This window comes from Saimiri boliviensis, chromosome 6 (assembly GCF_048565385.1).
Source record: "Saimiri boliviensis isolate mSaiBol1 chromosome 6, mSaiBol1.pri, whole genome shotgun sequence".
NCBI classification, from domain to species: Eukaryota; Metazoa; Chordata; class Mammalia; order Primates; family Cebidae; genus Saimiri; species Saimiri boliviensis.
This window is the reverse complement of record NC_133454.1, coordinates 54183149-54195887: the sequence shown is the minus strand read 5'-3', so window position 1 is coordinate 54195887 and position 12739 is coordinate 54183149. Positions and strand designations below refer to the sequence as shown.

The window sequence follows — 12739 nt, the reverse complement described above, 5'->3', positions numbered from 1 at the left end:
TGCAGCCGGGAGAGGAGAGAGGGAGGGCAGAAGCTGAAAGGTGAAGGGGGCCATGCCAGGGCCTTATCTTGGGAGATCTTGCCCCCACTCCCACCTCTCCATTCTCCACCTACAGTACAGCCTCCCATGCCAGATATGCCCTACAGTGGGGCCCTCTTTCTTCTTGGCCAGTTGGTTGCTAAAAGCAATATGCTTTCCTGTTTTTGTTTTTGTTTTTTTTGAGAAGTAGTCTTGCTCTGTCGCCCAGGCTGTAGTGCAGTGGCACAATCTTGGCTCAATGCAACCTCCACCTCCCAGGTTCAAGTGGTTCTCCTGCCTCAGCCTCCCGAGTAGCTGGGACTACAGACACGCGCCACCATGTCCAGCTATTTTTTTTATTTTTTAGTAGAGACAGGGTTTCACTATGTTGGCCAGGCTGGTCTTGAACTTCTGACCTCGTTATCCACCGGCCTCAGCCTCCCAAAGTCCTGGGATTACAGGCATGAGACACCATGCCTGCCCATAATTTTTGTATTTTTAGTAGAGATGGGGTTTCACCATATTGGCCAGGCTGGTCTCGAACTCCTGACCTTGTGATTCACCTGCCTTGGTCTCCCAAGGTGCTGGGATTACAGGCATGAGCCACTGTGCCTGGCCTCTCCTCCTTTTTTCTAAACTGATCTTTAAGCCCAGTCATGGAGCCAGATTATCTATCAAGGAAGGCAGGAGACAAGGGAAGCAAGCTGGTGAGGTGGGAGGCCAGCATGGCCACCAGACAGTAGAACGACCCCAACACATGCATGAGCTGGACCTCCAGAGCAGGAATGCCTATAAGGACGGAGGCGTGGCAAGTGGGATGCCCTGTCCATACTTACCTTCCTCCAGCGGCAGGAGAGTGATGGCTGTGCTGAGTCGTCCACTGCCCAGGCTTACCAGGTGGGGTTTGTCCGTTTGCACTTTCAGCCCTTTGCCTGTCTCAATCAGGTCCAAGGGTCCTTTCTGTAGGTAGTAGGGGTGGAGGATGAGCATCATTAGACTCCAGGCCAGCACCTTACCACCCTAAACCTGTCACACCGGCACTCTCTTCAGCCCTTGCCCCTCTCCAAAGGGCTCTGAGGGTGATGAAAGGCTTAGCACAAAATCTTACACAGAGCATTATTCCACTAAATTGTAATTAGATCTGAATCTAGGACACTAACTCGTCCCACTGGATTTATTTCAAGTCTTGGCTTAACTGTCTCTCTTGACTATTAAAACAGAAGCAAGGAGAAAGGGATGGGGATGGGGGTAGCATTTGATAAGCAGGAGGGATACTCTAGAGGAGGGCCAGTGAAGCTCCCTGCAGACTCGTCCATGGCTATCCATTTGGCCATTGCTTGCCCCTGCTAAGCTCAAGTGTAAGGAAGATAGAGGCATGGATCAAGGAGAGTGATACAGCCCAGGGTCAATCTGTAAACTGCTTTATGACTTTCCATGGGTAGTTTCTGGGTGAACTAATTAACCTGATTCAAATAAAGACTGAGCTGTTAATAGGCTTGGGATCTGGGGAAGGGGAGAGAGGAACAGAATTGCTACTTTCATCCTTGGGCTGGGACCACAAGCGAGTAGAAGAGCTGATCCCATCCCCACTATATCTGTCTTGCCTCACAGCCCTGATCCCACTTACCTGTACCATGGTCTGGGTCTTGCATCCAGGGCCTATTTGGTTCCTATTGAGAGTGTCCATGATCCTAAGGCTCCAGAGCTCCTAAGGACACAGCAGAAAGCCAGTGAGTGGGGAGGCCAGGGCAGAAGAGGGAAAGAAGAAGGTTCTGTGGCAGGGTTCTCAGGGCAGAGGTAGCACCAGTCACCATCATTCCCCAGATGGTCATGCTGACGGCAGGTAGAGGCAGCTAAACAGCTTGGGTGGGAGTTGTCCAGAAGCGGTGCCAGGTCTCCAGCCGCAGCATGGATCCTATACCACACCAGTCCTGCCCCTTGCCACTGTAAGCTCAAACAGTCCTATAGGGCCCAATCTATACTTCTGTGCTTGCTTGCCCTATGCTACTCAGAACCCAGATTTTGACAGCTGAAGACCCTTGACCATGTGGAGCCTTAAGCAGGGTGGGGAAAATCTACCACAGTGGGAGAAGCAGCAGGGAAGCCCCTTCAAAGACCCTGGTAGCCAGAGGGCCCCCAGGTAGGTGGCAGGGCTAAAACAGGACCACCCTCCTGTAAACTTTCATTCTCCTCTTTGCCCTTTGTCTCTGTCCCCAGGGGTTTAGTAGGATGTTTTCTTAAAGGAGACACAAAAGAAAAACTCAGCCATTCCTGCTATCTCTAGATGTCTCAACTCCTATATCTTTTCTTCCACAGAAAGCAATTTCAACCCAAAACAATCAGCTGAAAAATTAAAAACAAAAAACTTTAGTGGTAATTAATACTGGGAATATTGGGCTCTTCACTCTTGGGTTTTTTGTTTTGTTTTGTTTTTTGTTTTTTGGTTTTTTTTTGAGACGGAGTTTCACTCTTACTGCCCAGACTGGAGTGTGATGGCATGATCTCAGCTCACCACAACCTCTGCCTCCCTGGTTCAAGCAATTCTCCTGCCTTGGCCTCCCGAGTAGCTGGGATTACAGGCACACACCATCATACCCGGCTAATTTTTGTGTTTTTAGAAGAAATGGGGTTTCTCCATGTTGGTCAGGTTGGTCTCAAACTCACTGACCTCAAGTGATCTGCCCACCTTGGCCTCCCAAAGTTCTGGGATTACAAGCGTGAGCTACTACATCCAGCCTAACTCTTGGGTTCTTAATTGGCTAGGTGCTACAGGAAGCTTAGGCCCATACAGCCAGGAATAAGATTCCAGAGCCAGAACTTGAATCCTCCCACCACCACCCCACCACCCCTCGCCCACCACCCATCTCTCCCCCCTGGCTCATGTTTTTGGCATCTGAGATGTGAGGACCTTTGTGTACTAATGTGTGCTCCCATGCCCATCTCTTGGCCAACTAGCTAAGCTGAGAAACTTCCTACTTGCTGCTGAAATGTTACTGGGGAAAGCTAAGAGTGTAGCTGAGGGTTAAGGAGACAGACCTAGAGAAGAAGGGTTTCCCTCCACTCTCTCTTCAAGCCAGGGGACTTGGAAAGGAAGTAGGGGCAGCAGCCAGCATTCCAAGGAGTGTCTGACCCTGGCAGTGGGTCCCGAGGACCTTAGCTATGACATTGCTAAATTTACCCTCCAAGCTTCCACCCTTCCGGACCTGGACTGCATCATCTCCGTCACCATTTCCACCGAAGCTGGCGGAAGAGAGGCCGGAACACAGGCTGGGGCCCACCCCAAGACTGCCAGGGAAGAGGGGAGGAAAACACCATTAACCTATGCAAAGCCCCAAGCTGGCCTGGCATCTCCCCAGGATTCCTGGCCATGGAGAAGAATTTCCAAGGACAAAGATTGTTGTACTGATTCCTGAGACTCAGGAAAATCCCTCACCATTTTCAGAGGGAGGAGAGGCAAGAGAGTGGGTTGGGAATGGGGAGTTTATGAAAAAGAGGGGTTAAGAAAAACAAAATAATAAATAATGGTGGAGAAACATCATCCTTTGGTAGAAAGAACTTTAGACTGGGATACATAAAGCCTTATATTCTACTCTGACTTTATTTATTTAATAGCTATAAGATCCTCGACAAGTTATTTAACTTCTCTGATTGTCAAGTCATTATTCTATAAAACTAGAGTAATGAAAAAAAGAAAGACTGAATCAGTGCCTACCTGGGGCTAGGGGTGGAATGCGGAGTTACTGTAAAAGGGCACAAATATGGTGGGGGTAGGGGAGGGAATGTTTTCAAATTAAATCGTGATGATGATTGCACGGCTCCGTAAATATATGAAAAGTCTTTGAATTGCATACTTAAGTTGGGTGATGTTATAGTATGTAAATTATACCCCGTTAAAGCTGTCAGTTTTTTTTTTTTTAAAGGACTATCTGAACATTCAGGTGTTATACTAAATGACATTCTGTGAAAGCGAAGCACTATAAAAATGCCATCTATTTTTTTTTTTTTTTTTTTTTTTTTTTTTTTCAGATGGAGTTTCGCTCTTGTTACCCAGGCTGGAGTGCAATGGCGCGATCTGGCTCACCGCAACCTCTGCCTCCTGGGTTCAGGCAATTCTCCTGCCTCAGCCTCCTGAGTAGCTGGGATTACAGGCATGTGCCACGATGCCCAGCTAATTTTTTGTATTTTTAGTAGAGACGGGGTTTCACCATGTTGACCAGGATGGCCTCGATCTCTCGACCTCGTGATCCACCCGCCTCGGCCTCCCAAAGTGCTGGGATTACAGGCTTGAGCCACCGCGCCCGGCAAAAATGCCATCTATTATTACGAGCTCTGTGACTTTGAGCGAGGCACTTCACCTGTCTGGGCCTTGGTTTATTCATTTGTCACACTGGAGTATTTGTCACGATCGCCATGTGGGGCAGCTGTGGTGTGCTCATTTATTTACACCGAAGAACTTCAAGTGGAAATAAATATTGTAAAGCAGTAAGGCCGATGGGGAACAAGAGTGATTAAAGGAGAGACGAGAGGGGAATAAGGAGGCAAAGGAGAGGGAGAGATAAGGAGAGAGGTGTAGGGAGAAGATAAGCGATGAAGAGATTGGGAGGTGCGAGGCTGTGTCCCCAGCACAGTAACCGGATCCAAGAGAAGTGGAAAGAGACACCAGGACAACCGGCCCTGCACTCAGGCGGTGCTTTCCCAAAGGCCGATCGGCGCGGCCGAGAGCGGCCACCTGGGGGCGCCCTCACCTTGACCCCCGCCCTGGCCGGGGCGGCGGAGGGGCGCTGCGCTACAGACGCCCCCACCGGCTGCCCGGTTTTCGTCCCGCCCGCGGCTCCCAAGCATCCCGGCTGTCATTACCCGCCCGCCCTGCCTCGTAGCCAAAAAAAAAAAAAAAAAAAAGGCCCCCTGCGGTGCGCGTTCGGCCCGGGGTCTCCTCCCGCACGCTGGGTACAGACGCCCCAGCGCCGCCTCCGGAGCCGAGCGGCAGAGGCCCGGGTGTCTGGATTTGACGCGCGGCAGGCAGGGCCGAGTGTGCGCGAGGTCTGGGCGCCGGCTGGGTGACCCCGGCTTGGTCCCTCGGTTTCCTCCCTGGCGGGATCGCGCCGGCACCCCAGCCACGCGCGACACCAGTCCGCAGCCCTCTCCGCCGAGTGGGGCGCCCAGAGTCACCCCTCGGGGGTCTCGGCACCCGCCCGAGGGAGGCGCGGGAAGGGCGGACCGCTTCCGGCACCCGCGGGCACCGACGCAGCTCCCGGGCTCCCAGGGGGCCCAAGACGAGAGGTCCAAAGCCAGTCCCGGAGGGCCAGCCCCGGCCCTCCGCGGCGCCACTGCTCGGGCGCCCCCCGGAGCCCCGCGGGTCGCCCGGCCTCACCTGTGTCCCTGGGGGCCGGCCGAGGCCAAGGCGCGAGCGGCGCATGGCTGTGGCGGGAGGTCCACGGGGCCGAGCTGGGGTCCTCTCGGCCGCCGCCTTCGCCCTCCCGGCGCACATCCGCCCTCGAGGAAGGGCGGCCGGCAGAGGAAGGAGTCAGGAAGGGAAGGAAACTGAGGCGGGGAGCCCAGCGGGGACGCCTGAGTCGGGAGGGGGCCGAGAGAACTGGAGGATGAGAAAAGCCAGGCAGAGATGAACCGGGGTCTGCAGAGGCACCGGGCGGGGAGGGGAGCCGCCGGGGTGTGGAGGGGAAAATGAAAGGCAGATTGAGGGACCGGGAAAAATGAAAGTTGGGGAGGAGGAGCCCGCGGGCAGAGGATGCGGAGGACTAAGGAGCACAGAGGTGGAGGAGTCGGGGGGACACGGGACAGGCGGGTCGCGACTACAGATGGGAAGACTGGGGATGCGCGAGGAGCTACTGAGGGCAGCAGAGGGGAGATGCGGAGGCGGAGAAGAGGGAGGCTGGGCCGACCCGGGACCCCGGAGGCGGGAGAGAGGAGAGGTGGGCGACCGGAGGAGGCGGGGAGTGGGGAGAGCGCGGGTGGAGCCGGGGCTGTTGCGTGGGTTGCCGGTGGTGGAAAGGTGCCTCTCTGCGGTCCGCAGCACCGAGGGTGGGAGGTTTCCGCAAAGGAGCGGCCCCGTGCTCCCCTCGGCCTGCCCTGCCCAGGCCGCCCGCATGGGACAAGGCCGCAGTGTTGGGCGCCTGCCCCGGCCGCCCGCCCGCCCCTGACAAGCGGCCTTTCTTTGGCGGGGTAGGGAGAAGGAGCCGCTTGTTTGCGCGGCCGGGAAACGGGGCGGCCCCACAGACACCGCCCGCTCCCAGCCTGGCAGCTGCGGGAAGGGCGGTTGAATGTGTGTGAGGGACCGCGGGTGTGAGGGAGCTGCCGTGTCAGCTAGGCTGCGTGTGTGACTGCAGCTGTATGAGCTGGGCTGCCTGTGTGACTGGGACTGTGGTGTGAGCTGGGCTGTGTGTGTGACTGGGACTGTGGTGTGAGCTGGGCTGCGTGTGTGACTGGGACTGTGGTGTGAGGGGCTGCATGTGTGAGCTGGGCTGCCTGTGTGACTGGGGCTGTGGTGTGAGCTGGGCTGTGTGACTGCAGCTGTATGTGTGAGCTGGGCTGCATGTATGACTGGAACTGTGGTGTGAGGGGCTGCATGTGTGAGCTGGGCTGTGTGTGTGACTGGGACTGTGTGTGTAAGCTGGGCTGCCTGTGTGACGGGGACTGTGGTGTGAGCTGGGCTGCCTGTGTGACTGGGACTGTGGTGTGAGCTGGGCTGTGTGTGTGTCTGGGACTGTGTGTGTGTCTGGGCTGTGTGTGTGAGCTAGGCTGTGTGTGTGACTGGGACTGTGGTGTGAGCTGGGCTGTGTGTGTGACTGGGACTGTGGTGTGAGCTGGGCTGCGTGTGTGACTGGGACTGTGGTGTGAGCTGGGCTGTGTGTGTGACTGGGACTGTGGTGTGAGCTGGGCTGCGTGTGTGACTGGGACTGTGGTGTGAGCTGGGCTGTGTGTGTGACTGGGACTGTGGTGTGAGCTGGGCTCCGTGTGTGGCTGGGACTGTGGTGTGAGCTGGGCTGCGTGTGAGACTGGGACTGTGTGTGTGAGCTGGGCTGTGTGTGTGACTGGGACTGTGGTGTGAGTTGGGCTCCGTGTGTGGCTGGGACTGTGGTGTGAGCTGGGCTGCGTGTGAGACTGGGACTGTGTGTGTGAGCTGGGCTGCGTGTGTGACTGGGGCTGTGTGTGAGCTGGGCTGTGTGTGTGACTGGGGCTGTGGTGTGAGCTGGGCTCCGTGTGTGACTGGGACTGTGGTGTGAGCTGGGCTGTGTGTGTGAGCTGGGCTGTGTGTGTGACTGGGACTGTGGTGTGAGCTGGGCTGTGTGTGAGACTGGGACTGTGTGTGAGCTGGGCTGCCTGTGTGACTGGGGCTGTGTGTGTGAGCTGGGCTGTGTGTGTGACTGGGGCTGTGTGTGAGGTGGGCTGCGTGTGTGACTGGGGCTGTGTGTGAGGTGGGCTGTGTGTGGGACTGGGACTGTGTATGTGAGCTGGGCGTCCTGTGTGTGAACTGGGGCCTTGTATGTGACTGGGCCTCGTGTGTGAACTGGGACCTCCTGTGTGACTGGGCTGCGTGTGTGAGCTGGGCTGTGTGTGTGATGGGTTATTGTGTGAGCTGGGACCTCCTGTGTGACTGGGCTGCGTGTGTGAACTGCGGGGTGTGTGTGAGCTGGGGTGCGTGTAAGCGGGGCTGCGGGTGTGAGGGGCTGCGTGAGATGGGGGTGGTTTCCTGTGAGGCGCGGGGCGTGGAGTGCGTGGGAAGGCCTCGGCGTGTGGGCGGGTCCGGGTGTGTCCGGGTGGCCTGACGCAGGGTCGTGTGCGAAGTGTGGCGGAGGCGTGCCTGTGTGCCGCGTGGGAGCCGGGTGTGGTGGGGCGCCCGCGTTTGCGTGTGCGGGCTGGGGGGTGAGCCCGCAGCCGGATGAGTCAGCCTCCGGAGCCTCCAGGACCGCTGAGCTAACGGCCCAGAATGCAGCCCCGCCCCGGAGCCCTGGGTACCCCGCCGGGCCGCGCTGTCGCCGGGCCAAGTCCCCCCTGGAGCCCGCCTCTGCGGAAGCGGCAGCGGGCGCCTCGGCCACCCTGAGCCAGCGCCCCCACCCAGCCGCCCGCCCGCACTTCCCTATCCCGGGGGAGCCCGGATGACTTGGCCCAGCCTCTGCTCCGGGGAACTCCGCTAGGGATTCCAGTCGGGACCGCGCGGGCGTGGCAAGGCTCCCCAGGCGGCCTCCCCTGCCCCCGAGGACGTGGGGCCTTGGGGAGTGCGTGAGAGGCCCCAGACGGGCTTCTCATCTCCTAGACACCCCCAAGCGTCCCTCCTAGACGCTCAAGACTTTGAGCCGGACTCGGAATCCCTTCCTGGTCCATCAAGGCGGCGGGCCTGGGGACAGGGGCGGAGACGTCCCAGGGGATACCCCCGCCCCAAGGTCCTGCTGTGGGGGGATAGGGTGAGGTGTGGGGCGCTGAAGGACGAAAACCGGCTCGCACGCTGGCCACCCGATACCCCGCGAGTGTCCGCCCGGCCGACTGTGTGCCCGCGGGAGAGTCTGGATGGGGCCGGGATCAGCGTCCCTCACTGTGCGGACGCAGGAGGGGGGGTTTGGCGGCGGACGGGGTGGGGGGAAGTGCCACGGCCCCCTCTGGCGGTGGCGATGGCAGTGGCCCGGGGAAGCCAAAGCAAACGGCTTACAGGAAAACGCTCCACACCGCTCCTTTCGCCCCCACGCACTCACCTGGGGTGCTCTCTCTCCCCCACGGGTTTCTGCCGAGCTGCCTAGTCTACAGCTGATCTCAGGGCTCTTGCCAGGCCGCGGAGACTTCCCCTTATCCAGTCCTAGCACCGCAGAGACTGGGACCCGCAAATGCAGTGGGAGGGGGCGCTCTTACCTAGAGGCGGGGGGACAGGGAGACACTGGTCTCTTTGCCCGGCTCGGCTCGGCCGAGGTGGCCTTAGGCTCAGGAGGACACTGTTGCTTTTCTCCCGGAGCCCGCTGAGTAGGAGGAGAGCGAGCCTGTCCCGCCCCCCTCCCACCAGTCCCCGCCCCCCCGTGCCCCGTCCCGTCCGCCTGGCCAGCCGAAGAAGACGCCCTTGTGGGGCTGGAGCCCAAGGTCCCCCCACCCACCCTTTCCCACAGCAGCACCTCCCCCCGCCTGCACAGCGCCCGCTTTGTTCATCTTTGCAGCTGGGCTCTCCACCACCACCACCACCACCACCACACACCCCACTCTCCTCCCACCCTGCCCTCTCGACTCTCCTAGACCACCCTCCATTCCTAGGCTTTAACGCGCTTCTGAGAAGGTGTCTTTGACAATCCGTTCTCCCGCCCCCCAAACTCTCCTCTCTTTCTTTCTGCCTTAGATGCCTGAAACCTCCTCTGGCTCCCAGTGAACCTCCTAAATCGAAGCTCCTACAACATGCTCTCAACATCTCCAGAACATCTAGTGAGGGTACCCAGGTCTTCTCCCTGTCACCCCTTCCCCTCAACCCTATTCCAAACCCCACCATGAAGAGCCATAAATGGGATTGATAACCATACACATCAGGCTTCACAGACTTTTCTTTTTTTTTCTTTTTTTTTTTTTTTTGAGACGGAGTGTTTCGCTCGTTGCCCAGGCTGGAGTGCAATGGCGCGATCTCGGCTCACTGCAACCTCCGCCTCCTGGGTTCAGGCAATTCTCCTGCCTCAGCCTCCTGAGTAGCTGGGATTACAGGCACACGCCACCATGCCCAGCTAATTTTTTGTATTTTTAGTAGAGATGGGGTTTCACCATGTTGACCAGGATGGTCTCGATCTCTTGACCTCGTGATCCACCCGTCTCGGCCTCCCAAAGTGCTGGGATTACAGGCTTGAGCCACCGCGCCCGGCCAGGCTTCACAGACTTTTCTAAGGATAGGCACAAGAAGACACTTTAAAGTGCCATGCAAACTCCAAAGCATAGGAAAGCTGAATGGAATGCTCATCTTGCCCCCATGGAGTTCCACACCCCTCCACCCTGACAGAACTGCTGGATTACAGATTGGGAGATAGAGGCAAACTATAGACAAACAGTCGAGCACACCCACCTGTAGTAGGTTGGGCCTCTGTAGGAGTGGGGGTTAATAAGGAAAAGAAGGGGGCACTAAACACCTAAAAGCAGTCCCCAAATCGAGCTAGGTTGAAGTCATTCTCCATCTCAACATCCACCCAGAAATCCAATGCTGACAGTGGATCCTTACCTTGCAAAGCCAGCTCTTGGCCCAGGAGACTGGCTGGGGAGGCCCTAGGGAGCTGAACTCAGCTAGACTGAACTTCTTTGGCCTGCCCTAGAGGGACCCTGGAGACTCTTTTTCACTGAAGGAAGGAGCAGAAAGCCAGTAAGTCTGGTCTAAATTCCAGCTGGGTTGGATAGCAAAAAATTATTTGTCCTCTTTGAGATGGATAAGTGCTGTTCTGATTCAGTGACTTTAGTTTGTGGCCTCTCTCCCTAACCCAGGAACAGCAGGAGGCTGAACTGCAGGAATCTCTGGTCACTCATTGACAGGGCCAGCCTTAGCAGGGGGCCCCCCCACGGCTAGAGACTGAAGCAGACCGAGGCCAAGCAGCAGACAAGAATGGGGAGGGGAGAGGGCGCCCTTTGCTACCACCTGCTATAGCTAATGGAGGTGGAACATTCAAGCTCCAGAATATGTTGTGGGTACCAGCCCTAGGTTTTAAGGAGCGAGACTCTTAATTTTTCCTCTCTTCATACTGTTTGAAGTCATGAAAGTAATTCTGGTGGACCTTCGTGAGGCAGATCACAACAGTAATATTCAGGCTATTTGGGGATGTTAAAAAAGAAGGAAAGAAAAAAACCCAAACTGTTGTATCTCATGTGCCAAGACCTAGCACTGAGGGGAGGGGTTCAAATTGGGATACCCCCGGCTCCTCTTTACTGTACCGGGGAGGAGGAATTTCAGGGAATAAGCAAGCCTGCCACGGAGGCAGCAGATGCTGAGGCAGAGGGCGAAACAGCACCCAACTTCTCTCACTGTCCTCCCAACACAGGGACCAGCTGACCCCATAATAAAGGCACTGTGCAGTGTGTCCTCTCCTGCTGTCGGGCCTCCATGTTCCCACAGTTAGAGCGCTCAGGGGACTAAAGACCTACCGCCCCCACTCTCTATCCCCGCCCCACTCCACATCTGGAGCCCATCAAAAAACTCAGTGCTCTCTCATAGTTACGCAAGAGGTCGAGCAGCTGGGAGCTCAGGAAAGGGGGAGGAGGAAAGGGTAAGAAAGCAGAAAACAGCTTTTCAGGCATGCTTCAGACTTTCCAAAGTGGAAGCAGGGGGAGAGGGCAAAGCCTGGGTGTGGAAGGAAGAGTGGATTTTTCTAAGGCCCGCTGCACTTGGCTACGAATGTCAGGAGTGGATTTCCATACTCCTGCCTTTGCCTTGACACATTCCTCACTTTGTCCCTCCTCTCAAATTGTACTCCCTCTTGCTCCAGAGATTTGATTACTGCTCATACAGCAAGCAATCCTTGTAGGTACACACCCTCTTCCAGAAAGCTATCCCTTTCTGGCCTCTGGATCCTGAACTCAGGCATCACTGGTGTAGGCGTAGTAGTAGCAATGACCCTGCAACAACTTGGAGAAAAGTTCAAAGCTCTCTTTTCAGCTTGTCTTAGAAATTGCAGTCTGCTGGGCGCGGTGGCTCAAGCTTGTAATCCCAGCACTTTGGGAGGCTGGGGCGGGTGGATCACGAGGTCAAGAGATCGAGACCATCCTGGTCAACATGGTGAAATCCCATCTCTACTAAAAATACAAAAAATTAGCTGGGCATGGTGGCGCGTGCCTGTAATCCCAGCTACTCAGGAGGCTGAGGCAGGAGAATTGCCTGAACCCAGGAGGCGGAGGTTGCAGTGAGCCGAGATCGCGCCATTGCACTCCAGCCTGGGTAATAAGAGCGAAACTCCGTCTCAAAAAAAATAAAAAAGCCGGGCGCGGTGGCTCAAGCCTGTAATCCCAGCACTTTGGGAGGCCGAGGCGGGTGGATCACGAGGTCAAGAGATCGAGACCATCCCGGTCAACATAGTGAAACCCCGTCTCTACTAAAAATACAAAAAATTAGCTGGGCATGGTGGCACGTGCCTGTAATCCCAGCTACTCAGGAGGCTGAGGCAGGAGAATTGCCTGAACCCAGGAGGCGGAGGTTGCGATGAGCCGAGATCGCGCCATTGCACTCCAGCCTGGGTAACAAGAGCAAAACTCTGTCTCAAAAAAAAAATAAATAAATAAATAAAATAAAAAAAAAATAAAAGAAATTGCACAGTCTGCTTCCACCCAAAGTTAACAAGCATCCAAGCTGAGTGGGAAATTTGGGTAGTATGGAAGACTGGTCTTGTGTACCTCCACAGCTAAGGACCTTCCTAATGAGCTGAAAAGAACAAGCATTCATTTGGACGAAAGAATGGGAAACAAGACCTATTTTGATTTCTCTCATTGTCTTGAATTTCTAATGCTTCTTTCAGACAGCCCCTGTCCTGGTTTGGTAATCAATCTAATCACACAGAGTACACCTAGGGCAGCTTTCCAGAATTGGTTTAGACCCTAAATAACCACCTAGCCCCTGCCCTAAGAACAGCAGGGCAAAAAACATTGGTGGAGAATGGGAGAGGCGGCCCAAGCTTCTAAAAAATGCCTAATAGCTTTGATTTGCAATTGTGAGAGACAAAACAGCCTGATTTGGAAAGACAGTCTAATTTTTCTAAAGGCCTGTCTCTGTATC

General features: G+C 56.0%; 1 protein-coding gene across 15 annotated transcripts in view; it reads right to left on the bottom strand.

Moving 5' to 3' along the window:
* Positions 1–8984, bottom strand: part of PHLDB1 (pleckstrin homology like domain family B member 1) — a 52797-nt gene extending 43813 nt beyond the window's left edge. For 3 of the 15 annotated variants that reach the window (XM_039470384.2, XM_039470383.2, XM_074400692.1), the window contains exons 1-3: positions 5390–5941; positions 1646–1726; positions 855–978 (exon numbers count right to left, since the gene is read on the bottom strand). In XM_039470384.2, the coding sequence (XP_039326318.2) occupies positions 855–978; positions 1646–1726; positions 5390–5506 (322 nt within the window). In that variant the 5' untranslated portion in view covers positions 5507–5941. Of the gene's footprint in view, positions 1–854; positions 979–1645; positions 1727–5389; positions 5956–8877 lie in introns of those variants that run through there. The other 12 variants (XM_039470389.2, XM_039470388.2, XM_039470390.2 and 9 more) reach the window with 8 other exon arrangements.
* Between the last annotated feature and the right edge of the window lie 3755 nt (positions 8985–12739).